At 35.1% G+C, this 23,760-nt stretch overlaps 1 protein-coding gene across 1 annotated transcript in view; it reads left to right on the top strand.

Moving 5' to 3' along the window:
* CDC73 (cell division cycle 73) overlaps positions 1 to 22,716 on the top strand; it is a 92,211-nt gene extending 69,495 nt beyond the window's left edge. The window contains exons 12-17 of the mRNA XM_082648736.1: positions 2,071 to 2,106; positions 2,414 to 2,501; positions 7,458 to 7,619; positions 10,134 to 10,234; positions 16,593 to 16,734; positions 17,653 to 22,716. Of these exons, the coding sequence (XP_082504862.1) occupies positions 2,071 to 2,106; positions 2,414 to 2,501; positions 7,458 to 7,619; positions 10,134 to 10,234; positions 16,593 to 16,734; positions 17,653 to 17,689 (566 nt within the window). The 3' untranslated portion in view covers positions 17,690 to 22,716. The remainder of the gene's footprint in view (positions 1 to 2,070; positions 2,107 to 2,413; positions 2,502 to 7,457; positions 7,620 to 10,133; positions 10,235 to 16,592; positions 16,735 to 17,652) is intronic.
* The last annotated feature ends 1,044 nt before the right edge of the window (positions 22,717 to 23,760 follow it).

The following is a 23,760-nucleotide window of genomic DNA, read 5'->3' as shown; positions in this document are numbered from 1 at the left end:
AAGTCTTTGAGGGCAGGGATTATTTCTGTTTTATTTATCATCATAAAAATAAGAACCTAGCAGAGTGCCTTGTACATAGGCTGTGAATAAATATTTAAGTAAAGAATATTAATTATATTTGAAATCAAGCATAGTAACAGTAGTTGCCTCTTCTCAGCTTGTAAACAATTGGTCATTGCGTTTGCGGAAGGCAGTGGTAGTGGTAGAGGCACAAGCAGCAGTAGCAGTTTACGTCAGCGGGGGCCACGAGGTTCAGTGAATGGTAAATATGCCCAGGGCCCAGGACCTGGACAACTTGCCTTGATGTTTTTAAGACTCTTAAAACAGAATCAAGATGTAGAAATTGTTATCTCTGATTTATGGTTGGGGACAACTGAAGCTGAGCGGCATTCATCTTAGCGTGCTGGGGTAATTTGCCTGTGAAGCGGCACAGTGGGGATAGAATCGAGATCATCTGAGTACAGGCTCTTGCTCTCCATCACTCTCCTTGTGGACTCGTATTATTCTGCTCTTTGCTCCCCCATCCTTTAAATCAAGCTTATCCTTAGCATGTTCATCTTCATGTCCCTGTCTTGGTCCTTAATTGTATTTGTTTTTTTACTAAACACCTAAAGTTTATTTTTAATATGTGAGCTTTTATACTTTGTGTGTTTGCTACATTAAGTCTTCTCAGCCTTGATTTGAGAGAATCTTTTCCTATATTCCAGGGTCCATTGTGGGTTCCCTTAGCAAATCAGTGGTACTTCAGTTGAAGATTTCTTTGTTCTCCTTAGTCATTCAGCAGCTCCCGTCTACAGTTTATCCATCTCTCTGTCCATCCCATCATTCCTGTATCCCGCCAGCAAATTCAAAGTATTTATTGAGATTGTATTACATTCCAGATGACACTATCTAGCTGTATCCATGTATACATGTCAGATGTATCCATGAGTACTATTTCTAAAAATAATTTAAGAAAGTTTTAGTATTTTTTTCTCAGGAAGAAGAAAGATGCGAACACCATAATAAATATGTGTGTGAACTTGTATTTGTATATATCCTTCTCTGCTTTCTGTGGCTAGAAGAATCATACTTGTGGACTACGTAATATTTTCTCACAATGAAATAGCTATATAAAGGAGTACAAAGTATTAGTTAAAATTTAGCATTTTACTGCTTTTAAAATGGAACATATTCCAAAGATGTGTGTGCTTTCCTTTAAAAGTGGTATCTCTAAGAACTAATGTTGAATTAGAATTTTAAATTGTTGAATTTTTTTGTGTGTGATTTAAAAAAATTAATTGTAGCACAGCACATGGCATGTAGAAGGCAGTCAATAAAAATTTATTGTATGAATAAATACTGAAAATTGAACATACATCACTTTTTATTGTAAAATATGTTAATCTTGAACTAGGCTGATATTGCCATTATTATGCCAACAAATATTTTTGTGTATTATAAAGTCCATTGTATATACAAATAATGAAAAGATACAAATATTCATGTTTTTATAACATGTATTCAAAATTATTGATAATACGGGCAATTCCAGAATAAAGACCTTTACATGACTCATTGCCTATAATGTTTTCTTCTGCTAATAAAAACCCAAAAAATTTTAAAAAGAGAGAAAAAGGTAAATATTTTAGGTCTTAGTCCCCAGTAATGTCTTTGTTTTTCCTCCACAGCGGTTAAGTACATTTCCCTCTCCCAGCCCTTCCCCCAGAGTTAGATGCTCTTGTAGTACTCTGTTTTTGCATTTATTACAGTATAATCAGTTAATTCAGAAGTTATTTATTTGCTTCCTTTTCTAGATCCAAGCATCCATGAATGTAGATACTCAGTGCCTACCAATGCCCATGTATCCCCTTTCCTTGTGACCACTGATTGTTGAAGTGCTAAGGCACTGTAGTGGTTTTGTGAAGCAGAGAAATAACTTAATATTATTTAAGAAGATTGCAATACATTTAAAAATTCTACAACTAGTCATATATAAATACAGATATTTTAGGCCTTATTTACTTTGTAGGTTTGAAAATAAGAATGTGATTTTCATAACAACATTTTGAATTTTTTTCTTTCTTACAGTTTCTCAAGCCAGACCTCCCCCAAATCAGAAGAAAGGTAAGGTTGTGCCTGTGACTCTAAACTTACTTTAAAAAAGTAAACGTGAGTAAGCTAGCTTACAAAATCAGGGCTGATTGCATGCTTGTGCATTTATACCAAATGTTTGTGTTTGGTGTCTGTTCTGAGTAGTCAGTGCTCAAGTCATCCTGATCATTAAATATTCTGAGTATCACTGCTGACTAAAATATTTTTTAGCTCAAAAGAGTTAAAATTACAAATTTACAAACTTTTAACTTATAATTAGGAAAGTAACTATAATTCCTTTGAATAACATATTTGCTCCTTTAAAATTTTGTCCTTATAGGATCTCGAACACCCATTATCATAATTCCTGCAGCTACCACCTCTTTAATAACCATGCTTAATGCAAAGGACCTTCTACAGGACCTGAAGTAAGTAATTTCTTAAACTGTTCTTTTCATAGGACATGGAACTATTGTTGAGAATTAGTGTTACTAATGCAGTATTTATTTTGAGAAAGCAAAAATTCAGTTTCAGTGCTATAGGCTTTACAGATAGTCTCAAATATAAATTTCAAAACAGTATATTCTTTTATATCAATACTGTGGGGAAAATTATAGAAACTCTGACTAAAGTTTTAACGAAGAAGGTATTGTATTAATTTTTAACGTGAATTATTTTGCTCCAGCTGAAGAGCTTGAAGAGGTTCTAAAACAAATTCAGGTTGTCTTCTCCTCACTTCCAAATTCTGGTTAAAGAACCAAAAAAGTAATATGAACGTTAAATAATTAGATGTATATACCTCCTAGAGGGAGGAGGAGGGACCATACTTTTTTAACCTAGACATCAGTAAAAGATAGTTGAAGAAGTGAAGAGGAAATCTATATCGTGTGTTAAAATTTCCAGATGCTTAACTTTCTCAGTAAAATAACGATGACGATTCTTAAAAAAGAAACAAAACAACCTCACCTCCAAAAAGAAAATCATGCTGCTTCTAAATAACTTATGACTAATTAAAAATGAGTAACAAAATAAGTTGTAATACTTGCTGATTCCAGGTTTTACCAAATGCAGAATTGAATTTTGAGTGCCTGTGACTTAAATAGCTGTATAAAAACCTAAGTAACTGGCACATACAAGTGTATTCATATAGTGTTTTTTCTTTAGTACTTTTGAGTGAAATTTTCAGTGAACCTTTCCCTAATAACAATGTGGAAAGAAGGAATTTTTAGGTTTTATATTTTTATATTTTATTAGGCTTTTTTTGTGAAGTTTAGTATTCCGACAGTGTTGTGGATTACTCAGATAATCTACAGTCTGCAGTTCCTCAAGTAATCTACAGTTGGATGAATATGAAATATAATTATTTTGGCCCATCTCTTTAAATAGATCTGATAATATAAAATATTATTTTATAATAAAGATAGCAAGTAGTGCATGGAAATCACAAACTAAATTTTAGCATCTTTCTCTTTAGCCTTACTACAGAGAAGCCAAACAATTTAACAAGACTACCTTCTTTGGATAGATCATGCCTAATTTTTCTCCTCAGTTTAAAACACTCCCTTCATTGTTTAACACCTCATTGCAGCTGACATCTCCCCTGCAGCTTGAGTCAGCTGGAGGCTTTGCTATGTAATTAATGCATAATTGAAACCTCCTCCACACAATTATAGTACTGGCTGTAACCCATAGCTCATGTTGGCATAGATTCTGTTTGGTTTCATGTAAAATTGAGGATTCTTCAGTTTTCTAGCCCTTCAATTAAGTAAATGAAACGAAATAAAATAAAACCTGCCTTCACCTTTAACATTTTAAATAACAAAATTAAGGTTGTATCATGGAAATATGAAAAAGCACATTTTACATTTTAAAACATGATCTTGAGAGACGTTTCACTGGGACCATAAGTTTATTTAAAATAAACTGATTGGATGGCACTTGTGACTCTGGCCACGATGGTCCTCTCACAGGGCAGAGTTCCAAAGAGGAAAGATTGCACGGAGAGAGTGCTCCAGAGATAGGCAGAGGGTTCCCCTTGCATTAGTCAAATACTGTTCAGCACACACATGTGAGGGAACCACTTAAGGCCTGGGGAAGAGCAGGCAGAACGCTTACTGGAGCTTACACTGGACCATAAATAGTTCGTGTTCCCTGCTGCCACATGCAGTGCAGAATGATTCAACCACTCTGGAAAACCATAGAGGAGTTAATTTTTTTCTTATTACATTGAAGGTATTATTGCACTACCTTCTAGCTTCCTTTGTTGATGATGAAGAGGTCAGCTGTGGTAATCAGTCCTTTTAAAGAAATCTGCTTTGTCTTATTATTTTAAAGATCATTTTAAATTTGTTTATCTGGTGTACCTAGGTGTAGATTTCTTATATATCCCACCTTGGGATTCAGAATTGAATCTATGGATTTGTGTTTTTCATCAGTTTGGGAAGTCTTGGCTCTTATCTCTTTAGATATTACCTGTGTGTTCTCCCTTCATCTCCCCTTTTTTCTTTCTTTCTGGGATTTAAATGAGACATACTTTAAGACTTTCTCATTTCATCATCCATGTCTCTTAAACAGTTCTACTTTCCATCTGTTGCTCTGTCACCTGCATTCTTGATCATTTCTGTAGGTATAACTTGTAGTTTGTTTCTTTGACCATCCCCTAGTCTAGTCATTCCATTTTAAAATTCAGATATCTTATTTTTTCTATTTTAGTGGTCCTGTTTAGTTCTTTTTCAAATCTTTGGTCTCTCTCTCTTTTTTAAAAATAATTTCTTTTTCCCTGTACGTATTTGTAGGCTTGTTTTACAGGTTTGGTCTTTGATAGCTGCATCACTGGAAGTCCTTACTAATCATTTTCTTTTGATTATTGTTTCATTCATTATACCTCATTTCCTTGTGTGTTTAGTTTTGGTTTTTTTTTAATATTCATTTAATGGTTTTCATTTAGTAATTTCTGTTCATTTTCCTTGGAATTTTTTTCTTGTGGAAATTCTTTGAGTTCCAGAATGAAGATTTGTGTTTGTGTCTGCTAAGCACCTGGGAGCATAGCCAATCTAACATTGCTTTAAGTTAAATTCTCAGTTTGAGGTTTAACATTCAGAAATTATTGTTAATTCCCCCCCACCCCCACCCCGATTTCAGCTTCTTTTATTTAGGAGAAAGGAACTATATATTTTTTTTTAAGATTTTTTTTTTTGATGTGGACCATTTTTAAAGTCTTTACTGAATTTGTTACAGTATTGCTTCTGTTTTATGTTTTGGTTTTTTGGCCCTGAGGCATGTGGGATCTTAGCTGTCCAACCAGGGATCAAACCTGCAACCCCTGCATTGGAAGGTGAAGTCTTAACCACCACTGGACCACCAGGGAATTCCTGAAAACTATATTTTTAATCTGTGACATATCCATAAAATTGTTCTGTTTTTCAAAATAACGTAAACTTAAAATCTGGAACTTAACCGCAGTATATCAACTCATTTGCATTTTATACTAAGAAAATTATTTTACTAGAACTGTTCTTGTTTAAACAGTAATGACTTTAATCATATCACCCATACTCCTTCACCCTCATAGAATGCAAAGTGGAATAAATAAATTGCAAATATTGGATGAGTCAGTGGATATCAAAATATTTCTCCAGATCACAAATATCCATCCAATCAGTTGTGTATCATTGCTGGTTGTATTCATTAGAGCACTTTTTGTTGTAAGTATTAAAAACCAACTCAAAGTAGCCTTATCAAAAAATAATTTATTAGCTCAATATAACTAGTCCTAGCTTCTGACACAGCTGGACTCAGTGCTAAATGAAGTGATCAGGAGTTAGTCTCTCTGTCTCTTAAGCAGGTTCTCCTGCTTCAGGGGCAAAGATGACCATCAGAAACTCCAGGTTACCAAAAATGCCAGGATTAAGTCTTATCTGCCTGGCTTGTATAACACATTTATTTCTGAACCAGTCACTGTGGTCAGGGTTGTTAACTCTTGCTTTAACTCCAAGTGAGGTCCAATTTGCAATTCCGAGATTTGATTATTCTTGCACTTGTCAGGGTGTTGGTTAGGGCTGGGGTGGACATGGGGGGCAGGAAAACGGGTGGGCAGTGGGTTTATTTCTAGTTTACATTATTTATATTATACTGAACTTAACCCCCAGAGTCCTAGCTTTATGTAAGAAGGAACTTCTGTTAGATTCTCTACTTGAGCAGAATATGGGCCTTGTTTCCTCTTCCAGGAGTCTAGTGAAATATAGTGTCAATAAAAGACAAAGCTTAAGTTTAATTAGTTTGCCAGTGCCTTCCGTGGATGGAAAGAAGTCTGCAGTGTTATTCTAACCTCTTTGAGTTCCCTACTTTACTCAGTCTTTGGCCCAAGAGTTCTTTACTTCTTGCTAGCTAGCTCAGAGATGCCTTTAGAATGTTCTTTATACTTTATCCCACTTTGGAAAACTTTCTGACAGTTTCTTTTAAAGTTAAACATACCCAATGATCCAACAGTTCCACTCATAGGTATTTATATAAGAGAAGTGAAAACATACGTCCACAAAAAGACTTATACCAGAGTATTTATAGTAGTTTTATTTGTAATAACCGCAATTTTGGAACCACCCAAATGTACCACAGGAGAATGTATAAACAAATTGTGGCATATTCATACAATAGAATCTTATTCAGCAGTAAAAAAGAATTCATTGCTAGTTCACTACCAATATACCCCTCAGCATGGATGAATATCAGAAACATTAAATTGAATGAAAGAAGCTGGGCAAAGAAGAGTACAATTCTGTACGATTCCGCATATATGAATTCGTAGGACAGGCAAAACTCATCTGTGGTGATGGAAAGCAGAATTGTATGGTTTCCTGTTGGGGGAGGAGGATGGGGATTTACTGAAAGGTACAAGAGGAAACTTTTCTGGTCTGTTGCACATGTTCTGTATCCTGATGGGAGTGGTGGCTACCATGTGGAAAGGGGTGTTTGCTGATGCTCCTGGGTAGACTGAGTCACCTAGCTAGCCACGTCAACTCCATTTCAAGTGACCTTTGAGTTATAGTAAAATTTGCTTCTTACTAGCATTTGAGAAATCAAGGATTAGTATGGTTGTTTAATCTTGAGGAATACTAAATGCTAGATGAAGGAATATAAATTGGGTGTTTGTGTGTGAGACTGACACACACACATACTGACTTCTGGCCTAAGTGAGCTTGAGTTCTACTTGGCATGGGAAGTAAAGACCCATACTCTTCAAGCATTATGATCTGTACATGCGGAGTGGGTTTATATCAAAAAATAATGTTTTTGGTTTAAAACTATCATTATTTAAAAAATCATTTCAAAATACGATTTCTTTTCTTTTTAACGATTCCTGTGGAATCATTTCTGTTTTTTGAAAGGTTTGTCCCATCAGATGAAAAGAAGAAACAAGGCTGCCAACGAGAAAATGAAACTCTAATACAGAGAAGAAAAGACCAGATGCAACCAGGGGGCACTGCAATTAGTGTCACAGTTCCTTACAGAGTAGTAGACCAGCCCCTTAAACTAATGCCTCAAGACTGGTAAATTAATCTGTATTTTTCACATAGTCATTAAAGTCATTAATTTTTTGTGTAATGAACAAGTATCAAATTTTATCATGAGTTCTAGATAGAACCTATCCTTGAAACCTGTGTTAATGTCTAATTTGGTCATCAGTAATGTTAACATTCTAGTAATACCTAAGTAATATATTTTGGATGTCTAAACTTTATTTTACTTATAAGAAACACAAACTTCTGGAAAACTTGGAGAGTAAAAATTCTTTCCACTTGTCCATTTATTCTGGATCAGCTTTTAGAACAAAATTTTCAAATAGACTAATGTTGTTTTAGAGGGCCTATGTTTTAGATTTTTGATTTGGAGAATTCAAATTTTTTAGTAAGAAGTGATAAGTGAAAGCATTGTTACTTTTATTGTAAGGAAATAATTTAACAAAAATAATAACATCACCCCAGTTCAGCTCTTTTATTGCATTAAAATGTCCTTTAATAAAATATTAAGCTATTGGTTTGGCCAAAAAGTTCGTTCATGTTTTCCTGTAAGATGTTACGGAAAACCCAAACGAACTTTTTGGCCAACCCAATCTTTGTAATATAAAGTGCGTATAAATTCAGATACATGAATTACCTTAAATTGTTTAATTAATCTAAGCCAGAGTAAAAATACAAAGTCTAAGTGTGCATCTCTCTGATATAGAGAGTGTAACACATTGATGCATTAGCTGAAATTTACCTTTGAAGTACTTATTAGTCTTCAGATGTTAGGAAGTCAAGCCATCGAGAATATTAGTATGTTAAAAATTTACTAAAGAATCAAGGGTTCTTGTATTAGAATTCTCCTTTAGTACCTAACAGAAATACTTTGAGTTATATATGAGGTCCTAGCCATTGGTGTCATAACCTAGGGATAACATTTTCCTTACCTTTCTTCTGTTCTCTGTTAATTGTCCTCTCAGGAGTTCACTGGGAATAGTATTTTTATTATCCAGCTCACCTGCTAACCCTATGAGACACGCTAGGATCTAGGGGACCTCTGTCTAGCAAATCCTCTTTACTTTGGCAGGTACCTTGGACCTTCAACTATTGTATGGTGCAAGTTACATCATAAAATTAAGAGGCCATTTAATAGTGTGCTCCATTACCAAAGATGGTTTAGGCAATATGGAGCATATATCCCATGAAGGAGGAACTTTTTAATTTAAGGTTGAATTTTAGCCTTAGAGATTTTGAGCAGGTTAAGAATTTTAAGCTGTGGTTTTTCATAGTAACTTTGATCACTGCTGTAAGTCTTTAACTTGAATAGAAGGTAACTTTGGCTTAATATTCTGTTGGATGTACAGAGTCTCCATCTAATGCAGTGATTACCAAAGTGTGGTCTGTGGACCTCTGAGCATTCCCAGGACCCTTTCAGGGAGTTGTAAGGTCAGAACTCTTTCCATTGTAACACTGAGTTGGCTATTCATGTGATTTCTTAGCCCCCATACAGGACAATAGCGTAACCAGTGCACAAGATCAATCATTGATTTCCCTCCCTCTCTCCCACTCTGCTCTCTTCTCCACACTCCTCCCCTCCCTCCTTCTCTCTTCTGGCTAGTGGACTGTTCTCTAGTATGCTTGTGCATTTCTGTAAAATAGGGGTAATAATAGTTTACCTCACAGGGTTGTTTTGAAGGTTAAATGTGTTAACATAAGTAAACTGCTTAGACCAGCACTGGCACATAGTAAATGCTCGTAGTAAATCTAATGAGTGTTAGTTATTATTGTTGATGTTATGATTTTGTTCCCACCTCTTTAGTTGTAGGCTTATACTGTGTACGGCTTTTGTACTTATTATAATTTCTCAGTTTAATTAAATTTTCTGGAAGCTAATGAAATATGAGGGCCTAGAAAGAGATTTGTGCTTTTTAGGAAAATGAAGTTGAATGGCTGGGAAAAACAAGTTGCTTTAGAAAAAACTTAGAGAATTTAGGGTGAGTGAAACAGCTATAAAACAATTGAAAACGTTTAAAAGTTTAGGTAATTTCTGTACTCAGATTATTTTCCAGATAATCAGAACTCAAAATAAGGCCTTTGAGCTTTATAAAATGGTTAGCAAATTATTATAATTTATAACATTTTTAAAGTGAAATATTTAAGATGCATTTGAATTTTAAATGATTTTCTTTTAAAACTAACTTTTTCAATGAACAGATATACTACTGTTCCCTGTTGCATAAGCAAAATGGGCCCTTTAATTAATAGAAGGGGCAGAGATAAAAGGCTAAAAGGGTCACGTATAGGACTGTGCATGTAATTATGTTTAAATGACTTAGGTGTAAAAAACAACACATGGGAAATGTAGCGATCATTATGTACCCTAATGGTAACATTATAATGAAAAGTTATGGTAATGCAGTACTGTGTTTGCCTCACAGAAGTATTGACAGGAGACTATTGCAGGAATAATGATGAGACTCTTTCCATAAGGATTATAGTAACCAAGAATATTTGAGATACTCAGCCTCCACTCTTCCCTTCCCTCTTTTCTATTTATAGGGACCGGGTTGTAGCAGTTTTTGTGCAAGGTCCTGCATGGCAATTCAAAGGTTGGCCGTGGCTTTTGCCTGATGGATCACCAGTCGACATATTTGCTAAAAGTAAGAGTCTCTTTATTTTTACTGCTTATCTAATACAGAAATGCTTTTGCTTTCCTTCCTTCCTTCCTTCCTTCCTTCCTTCCTTCCTTCCTTCCTTCCTTCCTTCCTTCCTTCCTTCCTTCCTTCCTTCCTTCCTCCCTCCCTCCCTCCCTACCTCCCTCCCTCCCTTTCTCCCTCCCGGCTATGCACATGTGATGTGTATACCAAAAGATTCCTGTTAAGTACCACATATTTTAATTTTTAAGCACCTGTGAAATTTTTTTTTTTTTTTTTTTTTGCGGTACGCGGGCCTTTCACTGTTGTGGCCTTTCCCGTTGCGGAGCACAGGCTCCGGACGTGCAGGCTCAGCGGCCATGGCTCACGGGCCCAGCCACTCCGCGGCATGTGGGATCTTCCCGGACCGGGGCACGAACCCGTGTCCCCTGTATCGGCAGGCGGACTCTCAACCACTGCGTCACCAGGGAAGCCCCTGTGAAATATTTTAAAGCCTTTTTGGAACATTAATATTTTCTGTGTACTTATATCTAACAGTGATATTGCCTATCCCATAACATTAATAAATCATTAATATTGTTGCATGTCCCTACACTTTTATTCACTTTGTTAGCCAGTTTTTAAATGGGTTGACTTTCACCTGCTACTCCCACTATCTGGAGTGGTTGCTGCACGACTGGCCTTTTTCTGTTCATTTAAGTCTCAGCCAAGTAAGTACTCTGTCCTTTAGGGAGCCCTTCTCTGACCACCCTGGAAGTAGCCGTTAACTTCCTCCCAGTTACTGCAGTGGTAACACTCACTGTTGCTTGACATTATCTTATTTTCATATCTGTATTGTAGTCTTCCCTGGCTAGAATGCCAGTTCCAGGATGGGAGCAGCCTTATCTGCCTCGTTCACTGTTGTATCATCAGCACAGAAGAGAGCATGGCGTTGGGAAGCATTCAGTAGATACCTGTTAAATGGATAGATTTCATGTGTCTTATGTCTTTTATTGACCATATTTTGGTATGTATTGATATACCAAAAGTAGATGAATTTAAGCTTGTCTTTTTTTTTTTCTTTTTTTTTTGTTTTGCGGTACGCGGGCCTCTCACTGTTGCAGCCTCTCCCGTTGCGGAGCACAGGCTCCGGACGTGCAGGCTCAGCAGCCATGGCTCACAGGGCCCAGCCGCTCTGCGGCATGTGGGATCTTCCCGGACCAGGGCACGAACCTGTGTCCCCTGCATTGGCAGCCGGACTCTCAACCACTGCCCCACCAGGGAAGCCCTAAGCTTGTCTTTTTATTGGTAGGGATAGTCTAATTATCATTTAATTTGAGTACCCATTTAAGTTAGTAACATTAGTAAAATTACTTTTTAAAAAGTATCCTCATGAAACAGGTATGTTTGTTAGAAATAACAACTTTATTTATTATGAATGTAGATTATGCTACTGTGAAACCCAGCTTTTTTTTTTTTTTTTTTTTTAATCAATTTTAGTTTTTGTTAGTGGTACCACCATTCTTCCAGGCTGGAAACTGCCCAAGCTTGAAAACTTTTAATCACTTATTCTCCTGCCTTCATTCAGTTTTAAAAATGAATTCTAATATGATGGTAGCTTTTTATGTTATTTCAGAAACCTGAGTAATGCACAGGTTTGATAAATAGAAGTCAAAGATGTAGAGAGAATGGGAGTTTTAATGAAAGCAAAATGTCAGTGAACACTAATTTTGTTGTGTTTTACCTACTTGCTTGCCTTGTTGAATAATACTGTAATAAAAAATGATTAGAATGTCTTCAAGATACAAATGTTCTCTAAATTCATTGTTGTTTTGTTCAGATTGTTAGTCTTCAGAAATTTAGATAAGAACTTAGAGATTTTTTAAAAAGTTAACAATAATAATTTTCTTCCAAGAAGTTTTCTTTCTCTTCAGCCTTCCTTCTTTACTTATCAGCATTTACAATGAAAGTACTCTTGCCCCTTGCATCATAAAAGGAAACAAAACCCTTTCCTCTTACCTCACCTTTTCTTCTAGCTGGCTCTCCTTTCCTTTTACAGCCAAGCCTTTGAAAGAATTGTCTCTACTCACTTTCTGTTTGATTCTCAGGCTACTGTAGTTGTGCTCTCTTGCTTGCCCACTAAACTGTTCCCGCCAGACTCACCAGTGACCCAAATATTGGATACTTTTGATCTCCTTATCAGAATTTTACTCTCGATCCATTTCCTCCTTTCTAAATGTTCTTTTCTGAGGGCTTGTTACATTTTCTCAGACACTAGCTGCTCTTCCTCTGGCTTTCAGTGACATATTTGTGTTCCCGCTTCTCTTCTCCTATAATTACACATACTCTCTCAAGGAGATCTGATAGCTTTCAGCTACCATCTGTATCCTCTGTTTATAAAAGTTATGTCTCTGGCTTGATATTCTGGGTCTGCCTGTCTCGCTGATGACCAGGTGACTCCTTGTGAAGTCCCATCGGTGTATCAGGACTCAACCTGTTCCAAGTGGAATCTATTGTCTTATACCCTCTGTCATCCCCAAGCTGTTCTTTGCCTGAGTCAATTTTTTTTTAGTAATTTGCCTAAGCCAGAAATTTAGAAATATGTTATCTCTTAGCTTTTAGCTGGTCTCCTTGCATTTAACTCTTGACTCTTCTAGCTCCTCACCTTTTCCCCATAACCCACATAGAAAATGATAATCTCTATATAGCATAGGAGTAAACTGAGGGTACTTGGTAAAAAAAAATTATATTTTCTTCATATTGCACAGTAAGAAAATACAAAGGTTTAGAAAAGATTTTAAATATTGGATTGTATAAAATTTCCAAATAAAATCTTTTCAAAATTATGAGAGATTTGAGCTTGTAACCAGATATAGCTTTTAAAAAATATTATTATTTTTTAAAAATTTATTTACTTATTTATTTTTGGTTGCATGGAGTCTTCATTGCTGCACGTGGGCTTTCTCTTGTTGTGACGAGCGGGGGCTGCTCTTCATTGCGGTGCGCAGGCTTCTCATTGTGGTGGCTTCTTTTGTTGTGGAGCACCGGCTCTAGGCATGTGGGCTCAGTAGTTGCGGCATGCGGGCTGTAGAGCGCAGGCTCAGTAGTTGTGGCGCACGGGCTTAGCTGCTCCGCGGCATGCGGGATCTTTCCGGACCAGAGCTTGAACCCGTGTCCCCTGCACTGGCAGGCGGATTCTTAACCACTGCACCACCAGGGAATTCCCCAAAATATTATTTCTTATGCTTGAAATGGTTACATACATTTGTTGATCAAGATTTTTAAATGATGATTTCTTCTAATTTTTGAGTTAATCATTGTGAAAACTTTTTCATTTAATCTTCTGTATTATGTTGTCCCTTTGTCATTTGACATGCCATCATTTATCTACCGAAATACTACTTAAGAGCACCTTTCTATTTCTTTTTTCTTTGTTCCTGCAAAAAAGCGTTGACAACATTCATGTAGTTTGCAAAAAATGAACAATTCTGAATTGTGTGAAGTATTTTGCTTTAGTGTTCATTGTTTTCCCAGATAACTGGCTTCTTACAAGAAGAACTTTGTTTCCTCTATTTTTGCTGAGGCTTAAAAATTATGTCTTTTATGAGTAAGAAACACTGGACTTACTGGAATTCCTCCAGGGAATTCCCTAGACTGGCAGCTGAGTTCTTGCTGGGGTTGGTTACACCTGCACTGCCCAAAACAGAAGCCACCAGCCACATTTGGCTGGTCCAAATTGAAATGTTCTGTCAGTGTAAAATATACACCAGATCTCAGAGACTTATACAGGACAAAAATAAAATATCTCATCAATAATTTTATATTGATTACATGGTAAAATACATTTTAGATAAACTAGCTTAAATAAAACCTTAAAATTAAAAAAAAAAAGATGTTTTATGGTGTCTTGGTGTAAGTTTGCTTGCCACCATTGCTTCATGCTAATAACATACTTTGTATGATGAGAGAAACCATATGTTTCCTCATTTGTGACTTAACCTTTTTGGACTCTGATATTGTTTTAATTTAAAAAGTTGTGTATTCTATTGGAAAAATAAATACTGTGTAAACTAAATCTACTGAAATTAGTAAAGGGGATTATAGGCCTTTATATAAGGCTTTATTATTTATTTTAAATTAATTAATTAATTAATTTTGGCTGCATTGGGTCTTCATGGCGGTGCGTGGGCTTCTCATTGAGGTGGCTTCTCTTGTTGCGGAGCACAGGCTCTAGGTGCACAGGCTTCAATTCAGTAGTTGTGGCACGTGGGCTCAGTAGTTGAGTCATGGGCTCTAGAGCGCAGGCTCAGTAGTTGTGGCACACAGGCTTAGTTGCTCCGCAGCACGTGGGATCTTTCTGCACCAGGGCTTGAACCCATGTCCCCTGCATTGGCAGGTGGATTCTTAACCACTGTACCACCAGGGAAGCCCTATATAAGGCTTTAGATAAGTCATTTTAAAACTTATAACTCATGTATTTTTAAGAATGATTTTTAAAGCAAATCATACTGAGAACGTTAGAAAAGAGAAACATGTAGTAAATCACAATAGAGAGTATTCAAATATTGACTTCATTTAATTTAAAAGTTTAAAGAAACTTAAAAAATATTTTTTACACATATAAATAATAATTTTTTTGAAAGTGAGTTTTCTGAATCCATAACGGATAGTCCCTTTAAATGAATTGGTTTAAATTGATTAATTTGAATTAAATTCAAAATAAATGTGCTCAATGAGGAGACCTTTATTTATGAAAGCAAATAATTTAGAAGTAATATTTATGTGTTTTTTGGGGGCACAAATGGTTTATTTTGTATTTCCATCAAGGAATTAGACCTTGATTAGTTAACATCAAAAGCCAGTAAGTCTGCAAGCAGTATGGAACAAGGAATCTGTAAATCAGCTACTTAAAAAAATTAACAGTCAATCATTTTCTCTTTAGAAACTCCTAATAGTAGATGATAATGGTGATAGTAATGATCATATCTTATGTGTTAGAAAAAAAGTAAAAAATGGAAAGAAAAGGTAAACATCTTCCATGTACACAAGTAAAACTAACGCTCCACTGATGATAAACTGATTGCAAATACAATAATAAACTGGTGAGGATGGTCCAGCGGGACGATCAAGGAAGAAGATTCAAAGTCAGTGTTTATGGTCACCTTTTAACGTTTGGCAGCAGACACTTGTTGGGAAGTTTAGTCCTAGAGTCTTTAATCTCCCCAGCAACCAGAGATAGCGTTTGAAAACGAAAATCAGATAATTTCACCTCCTTGCTCGAAACTATCTAGTGGTTTACTATCACATTTGGAATAAAATTCAGATTTCTTATCATAGCTGAATAGGATCTGCATATAGGACGTTGCCTACAAAAGTTGTTCTTGTTTGTAGGGCATTCCAAGCTTGCTTCTAAGGGCCTTTGTATCAGCTGTTCCTTCTGCCTGAAATCCTCCTCTTCTAGATCTTTGCTAGACTCTCTTTTTATATCATGCAAATATCTACTTCCAGATAACCTTCTCCAGAGACCTTCCAGTTGTTTCTTCTTCCTTTTTCATTTCTCACCAAGTTCCATTAGTTCTCACTTGCTAATTATCTCTTGAATCTTTCTTGTCATATGTGTATCTTCTTCCTAGTAGAGCAGATCTCTTTCTCCTCTAGATTACTATGCTGTATCATCAGTCTCTGCTATACACTCTGCAGTGAATCCCTACATCTCTTAGGTAAAAGTCCAAACTCCTGAATATGGCCTACAAGGCCAGCATTGCTCTGAACTTCTATGGTCTTAGCTTTTATTCATTCCCTGTGTTATTTTTTTTTCTCCCTACCTTACTTTGCATGATGCAATTTTGTTAAATTTCTTTAGTTCCTAGACTAAACCTTTTTCTCTTTGAGCATGTTCTTTTTGTTAACTGGATCACTTTTCTGTGTAATTCTGTGTAATTCTTACTCCACCCTGCCTATCTAAGCCTCTTCTGAATCCCACGATGTGGGAAAGGTACTATTCTCTTGTGTTCCTATGATGTTCTGCTACCTTTATCATACTGTATGTGAGTAGTCTTTTTCTTCTTCTTATCCTTCACCGGATCATATGCATTTTATTTTACCTCATTTTTTATTTCAGTCCCCAGTGGCTGGCATGTATAAGCCTCAGTAAATTTTTGTTGAATTGAATGTTTTGGGAGATACTACAGTGCTCAGCCTCTTATTTCAAAGATCACTTTGGTTATAATACAGTTTTGGTTGGTGGAAGAAAGGTTGACTTTTTTTTTTTTTTTTAAGTTTTTTCGATTAATGTCTGTGTTTGGGTATTTTTATTCTTTTATAAAATATTTTTATAATTTTGGTTGCAGTTTGAATAAAGAGTATTATTTCTCCCCCCCTGTAGTTAAAGCCTTCCATCTCAAATATGATGAAGTTCGTCTGGATCCAAATGTTCAGAAATGGGATGTAACAGTATTAGAACTCAGCTATCACAAACGTCATCTGGATAGACCAGTTTTCTTACGATTCTGGGAAACCCTGGATAGGTAATCCTGATCCTAAAATGCACTTAACTTCTGCCTTATTTCAGTAATTTTCCTGCCTCCTTATTGGATTTTAAGTTCCTTAAAGTTGTGAACCGTATCCCCCAAAGCCCCTTTAAGACATTGCCTAATTTGTTGTTGATCTAAAATAGATAATTAACCAATATCTTGGTTATACTGACTTGAACAGAGGGAGAAAGGGCTTATAGCTTGGTAGAAAGAGCACTAAATCTGAGTCAGAAGACCTAGATTTTAGTCTTGATTTTGTGATTCGGCTTGAATGAACCATGTGACTTTTCTGAACCTTGTTTTCTGTCTGTCCAGGGAACTTGGACTAAGTAAGTGATCCCTTCGTATTTTGCCAGCACCAAAAGGTCTCTGACTCTGGACTTGAGTTATGGGTAGCTGGCTGCTCATGAAAGGAGTTCAGTTTTTGAATATATCTTAATTACTAGTATAAATTGAGTTCTTAAAGACCTTTGCAATAATATCAGTTTTATAATTGGAAATTTAACAACAGCATGTGATCACAATACCACTGAATCTGTGGTTCTCATTTCAGGTGCTCTGTAAAATCTGTAACTTTCTTGGTCTCTCACCGAATATTATGGGTTTCCTCAAAGTCATAGGTGATTGAGTTAACCCAGTGGTTATAATTGATAATATATTAAAGAGAATCATTTATTATTCTAGCCAGAAGCTCTTAGATTATAGAAATTATTAAGAGGAATGTTTTTTCTGGCTTACTTCAGAAATCCTTATATTCCCAAAGGTTACAGTATCCATTTTTTAGAAAGCAAAACATCCTATTCCAGTGTTGATTTTAAGTTTTAAAAAATGTCAACTTATTTTTACATGTAATATTCTAAAACTTCTAGAATTCTTATAATCATTATAACCTATTATAATATTATTTTTCAGGTACATGGTAAAGCACAAATCCCACTTGAGATTCTGAATTACTTGTTTTCCCGCTTTTCTGGAAATCTGGATTAAGAAGCATGGATACACCGTGATCTAGAGACTGGGACTCAAGCTTTATGAATTTATCAATGAAGAAGGTCACAGGTCGATCTTTTATAAAACCTTATTTGATGATTTATGCTTCAAAGGGATGATGCCTGTCATATAAGCAAACTTTTTGGCTTACAACTATTTTTTTAATATTAGCCTTCTAGTCTGTAATGGAAATTGTATATTTTGATAGAATTTTTTTCTCCATTGGTTAAAGTAGCATTACTTAAAATTTGTTTCTTTAGAAAATAAATACAGGTTACAAAAGTGTGTATATGTAGAGGTTATAAGGCTCTCTAAGCCATCTTCTGATTTTTCATTGCTCTATAATTCCTTTTATTGAGAATACTGTGTTATGAATGGTATTAATTTTAATCTCTGGAACTTCCAAAACCAAGCAAAGGGATGTGACTATTTTGAATGAATCAAAATGTCAGCCTGTATATGTACTATATCTGTACTTTCTCTATTTAAAAAGGAATAATGAAAAATCAAGAACAATTCATCACCTTTGGTTGAACTGTTCGGCTTTTCAAGACTTCTTTACTTAAAATGAATACATTTAATGAATGTACATTCTTCTCACTGACTTTGGTAATTTTAAAACTTAGAATGATATATTTCTATCTGTGATATCTTTCCACTTGAAAAATCTCAAAACACAGATTAAAAACCTTATAGGCTATAGTACTTTTTATTTTGGGAGCCAGAGTATGATTTGGGGGAAAGAAATGTATTAGTCCTACTGCAGTGTAACTCTGTCTTTTCTCATAAGTCCACCTTTGATTCTTTGTATGGTATAGGATTTTGAGTCTTCTGTTTCTAGGCATGTTCTTATCTTCCATTATCTTTAAATATTGATAAACTCTCCCAGACACCAAAGAACATATTTGCTTAATTAAGTGTCTGAACAGAAACAAGATAAAAACACTGGTATTTTTATGTGCGTATTCAATATCGTATAAAATATAAAACCTATATTTTAACTTAGTAAAATATTTTACTACTTCTGTACGTTAGACAGAGTGTTGCATCCAAGGTAAAACGAATGAGCGTTTTTCTTGAGTCTTGATCCACCTTTTATTACTTAAAGCAGCTTTTGGAACCTTTACTCCCCTAAAGAGTTTTTGCCACCAGAATTGTTGCTGATCATTCATCTTATGTCATTTCCCACCCCAGGAATCTCTCGTAGGTTAACATATTTTATGTATACATTTAGCTCTTTCTTATGTTAAGCTGACATTACCTAGCCTCATTTTGAAATTTAATGCTATCGTAAAAATGAGAAGCACTTAATATTTATTTTTTAAGTAACCAAAAAAGTCCATGCCAATAATGAACAGAAAAAGTATTTATTCATATGGAATTCACTAGGTTCCTGAGGAAGAAAGCAGTCAGCGTTTTAAATTATTAGATTTTAGGATATTTATAAGGTTTGAACAGACTCTGCCCCCCACCCCTTTCTTCCCTTCTCTGCATCCTCTCTTCTTGAAAAGAAAACTCAAATTTGTTCACATTAGAATTTCTCAGCATATAAATCTGTTTTCAAAATAAATTGTGTTGTATAAACTTTCTCCGTGATGAAATAGTCAAGGACTAGAATCTGTAATATTTTAATGTAAGATTACTTGTTAAGACTACTACAAGTGGACATGAACTACCTTTCTATAAAGATTTTTAGTATTTATACTTATGTATGAAATTTATAGAGTGTGGTTAAAATTGGGAACATCTACTTTAAACAGGGTTTATTTTTCTATCTTGAATTTGCCTTACGTGTATTCAGAGGCTCTGGAAATAACATTAGGAAAAGTACAAATATGCTGTTTCATGTATTTGAAGATCAAACCCTTAGTATGTACTTTTTGTCTTTTTCTTTTCCTTTTTTTTTTTTTTTTGACCTTCATTCCCTTAATTAGGTCCATGTAATTCATTTTATAGCCGTTAATTCTAAGGAAAAAAGCTTCCAGCCCATCACTCTTCATCCTCTCATGGCTCCAGGTCTTGTAGCGGCACCTGTCACAGTGCCTTGCACACAGTAGGCATTCAGTACATATTTATGTGCACGAATGAGTGATGGATTCTCAGTGTAACTGATTTATTACAAAAAAGTACTTTGACTCTACTTGGTCTTGGAGTTTAAAAATACAGAATTGTAATTGTAATTCCCTGTAGGGAATGAAGAGTCCTATGCAGATATTTTAATGGAAAGGAAGTATGCATTAGTAAGTTTGACTTACCCATAAGTAACTGGAGACACCCTTGTCTTGTCTCACCAGTAAAAGAAAGCGCCTTTTTTTCATTCGTAGGACACCTTTTCTGAGTCAGGCAACAGTAAGAAGCTTGTGGGTTTCAGTCAGCAGCTCTCAACCCTGACTGTACGTTAGAATCATTTGGGGGCCTTTAAAAAATTCCGTTGCCTGAATCCTGTTTCTGATTTAATTTGTATGGGATGAGACCTGTTCATCAGTATTTTTAAAAAAGTTGTTCTTCAGGTATTTTATGTTGAGAAAGGATCGAAAATCACTGGCTCAATTTGTTACCAAAACAATGCCAGTATTAAATGTTGTGTCGTCTCCTCCTTTTTTTGTTTTTTGTGTTTTTTTTTCTTTTGTGGCCACCTTTTGCACTAGACCATCCCCATTATTGGTGGTATTGGCCTATAGTTCCACAAGACAAATTCAAGTCTTATTTATTTAATATACGAATATTTTGCTGTTTAATATTTAAACAATGTTTAATATATTTCCTTATAAACTAGTATTATAGTTTATGGTTTGTTTCCCATGTGTCCATATCCTTTACTAACTTTTTTTTTTAACAGCAGCGTGACAACAGTCCATACAGAAATAACTAATTCATAATGAGGAAAATTCGTAATTAATTTTTAAGGTAGAAGGAAATAAAGTATTAATTTCTTATCTGCCATGCAGAATTAGACAAATAGAATTTGCTTATGAAAGGAAAGAGGCATACTTTTTAATTGGTCTACACAGAAAAGTAAAAGTAAATTATTCATTTAAATAAGATTCATTATCTAATAAACATTGAAGGAAATATTTTTCCTAAATAAAAAATTTTGTGACTCCTAATAAAATTAAAGTGATGACATTGTTCTTTTTTGGAGGGTGGGGAGGGGTATTTAGTTGCCATATTTCTTACTACATAACAATTTCATTTTATTGGTGTCAACAGTAGGAACAGTGATGATAAGATATACATATGTGGCCAGGAATAAAGTGCCACTTTGCCAGATAACTATTATATGAGTCTTAGTTGTCAAACTAATTCGTTTATAAAATTTTTTGAGACCAACAGTTTATTTTATAACATTACAAATGCAGCCATTACAAAAGCTAGTCAAAATTAAAGGAAACATGAAAAATAAATTTAATCACATAAGCCTTAATATTACGTGACTGAACTTTTATGATTCACTTGGATTTGATATTCAACTGATTACTCTAACCATGGTATATTAACTTTAGAAATAAAAAGGGGAGAAATGACTGAATTTGACATGAGAATTGCATTAGAAATTTTGAAATACCATGTCCTATATGTTCTGGCCAACTCATTGCCACATTTGGATATATATTGACCCCAGCATGGTTTCTATATTCATATGTTGGAATAATAACTAAGGAAAAATTAAAAATGTATAATAGATGTATAAAGAATTATATTTAGTAAATGCATAATAGGTAATAGCACTTTCAGGTTATTGATGGTTTGGTTTTTTATGTATTATTTTAGGTAGTGTTTATACGAGTATCTTGGGAGTTATAAATGCGTGCCATTTAAATGAGTAAAAGCTAATGAAATAAAACCAGTTTTATTGCCAAAATTCAAAAAGTGGGGTGATACTGTGTCAAATTTAAGTAAATGACCTATCTCTGAGAATTTTGTTTGCCATTGAATTCCATTTCTATCCACTTTACATTTACTAAAAGCTACTTAACCTCCAAGTTTGATTAAAGTGCTTTAATATGTAATGTGGTTCATGTACATGGTGTAGGCACTAGAAGTGATTGTCTAGCCACCGATTTTATTATTTCTCAAGCAAAGTGGTTCTTGAGTAGAGTTTAAATTTGGGCGGTGTAACCTGGTAAAGTGTTGTACTCATTCTGATTTAACATCAGTGGATTTTTAAGTCTCTGGTACTTTGTGGTACTTTAATACTACCCTCCCCGTGCCCCCATGACCCACCAGAAAAATCACGTTCAGCCAAGAAGACAGAAACTGTACTGCGGGGTAGGATGTAGATGATGAAAGTCTTTACATAAAATGATTCATCGGATTTTTCAGGCACAGTATTCCTCTGTTTCGGAAATAAATACAGTAAGTTTTCACTTTGAAAACTACTGTGTTAAGTACATTTATAGTCACCTTTTCTGTTAATGAGTTAAATAATACAGAGACTCGTAGTTCTTCATAAAGATAAGCTATGCGCTCGGCTGAACTTATAGCTTGGTTATGGTCACATTTCCTATATCCTTGTAATAGAATTAAGAGTGTATCCTGGTAAATGACATTATCTTTACAGTTTGAGCATCCTGATTTTAACATTTAATAGATTCAAAACAAACTGTACTCCCACATCATCAAATCAGCAGCAGCAGCAGCATAGTGGCGGTACCAGTAATAATATGTGAATCTTCTGCAGCAAAATTTCTTTAATGAAGAGTTTAATGGGCCATATTCGAACTTAATTTCCATCCAATTCATAAGTGCCCACTAAATATGTATTTTATTCTGCTCTCTGTTCCTTTGATCATCTGCTCTTGGGTGAGCTTTCACATAACTAAAATAAATATAGCCTGAGTTGTAAATGTTGAACTTTTTTAGGGCTTAAAGGTACTAGTATATAAATAACAGCACATTGCCAAATAAGCTTTTTTTCTGTCATTTTCTAAAACACTTTTCCTATTTGATTGTATAATGATCAGCATTTATGGTGGGTTAGAAGACTTTTCCTCTCAATTTTCTTAAATGACCATAAAAAACATTAAAAATAGCTCTGGAGAAGGCTGTGTTGTTGAGTCTGTCTCATCATTATTTGTAGATCCTTTGGCATAGAATTATTAATAGTTTATAATTCACCCTCATCTATAGAATGTAACTGATGTAACTGATGTCAGCAGGGCTGAGGCCATATGAAACAGAAGGCATCTGAGAGATTCTGTTTATCACATTTGGATGTTTTATTGGGCTGTGCTTCATTTGCTACAAAAAATCCAAATGGAAACACATTTGGTCATACAACATTCACTGTGATAAAATATGGTAATGTATACTCACAGAAGAGCTGCCATCCTGCAGTTCACAGTGTTAAAGATGTAAATGTGGTAATGGCATCGATTTTCCTTTTTAAATTTGTTAAATAATATGAACATGTTTCTCTTTAAAATGGAATAATGTGAAGGTTTGTCAAGTCAGTGTTGATGGTTGGGGGAGATCAGATGAGCTTGTTCGTGCTCGTTCAGTTATTTTAGCACAGTTAGGCATCGCTAATGTTTATGGTGTTCTTGATTTTAAAGAATTTGTATTCTTAGTTATGTATTTTTATTCCATAATGCACCACTGAGTACAAAAAGGAAGAATAAGAGTTACTGATGATGAAATAAAATAAATTGAGGAGCATTAATGTAGTTTAAAGCAAGTTGATGTAGGAATTTGAGGAGAAAGAAGAAATTATTTGGGAACTCCAATATAGTAGGTTTTGGGCAGTGATGTTTCCTTTTGGGGTTTCAGTCATAAATTTAAGTGAAACTAGGCAAAGACCTGTAAGGTGAGAGAGAGAGATATATATATTTCCCCCCACCCCTCCAGCAGCATTTACCTGCAGGTGTAGAGAAAGCAAATAGTTAGATTTTTAACTTTTGATGGAAGTAGAAGCAGGCCAGGGAGTTAAAGATGCTCGCAAGGTGATGATTATTGGACCAGAACACGGGATCTAAGTAAGCCCTTTAAGGAATAAATGATGGAAAGGAGGTGGTGGATTGGGGAAAGTGG

This window comes from Grampus griseus (genome assembly GCF_964374135.1).
Source record: "Grampus griseus genome assembly, chromosome: 1".
NCBI classification, from domain to species: domain Eukaryota; kingdom Metazoa; phylum Chordata; class Mammalia; order Artiodactyla; family Delphinidae; genus Grampus; species Grampus griseus.
The sequence above is the reverse complement of the archived record's forward strand: the minus strand, read 5'-3'. Positions and strand labels throughout refer to the sequence as shown.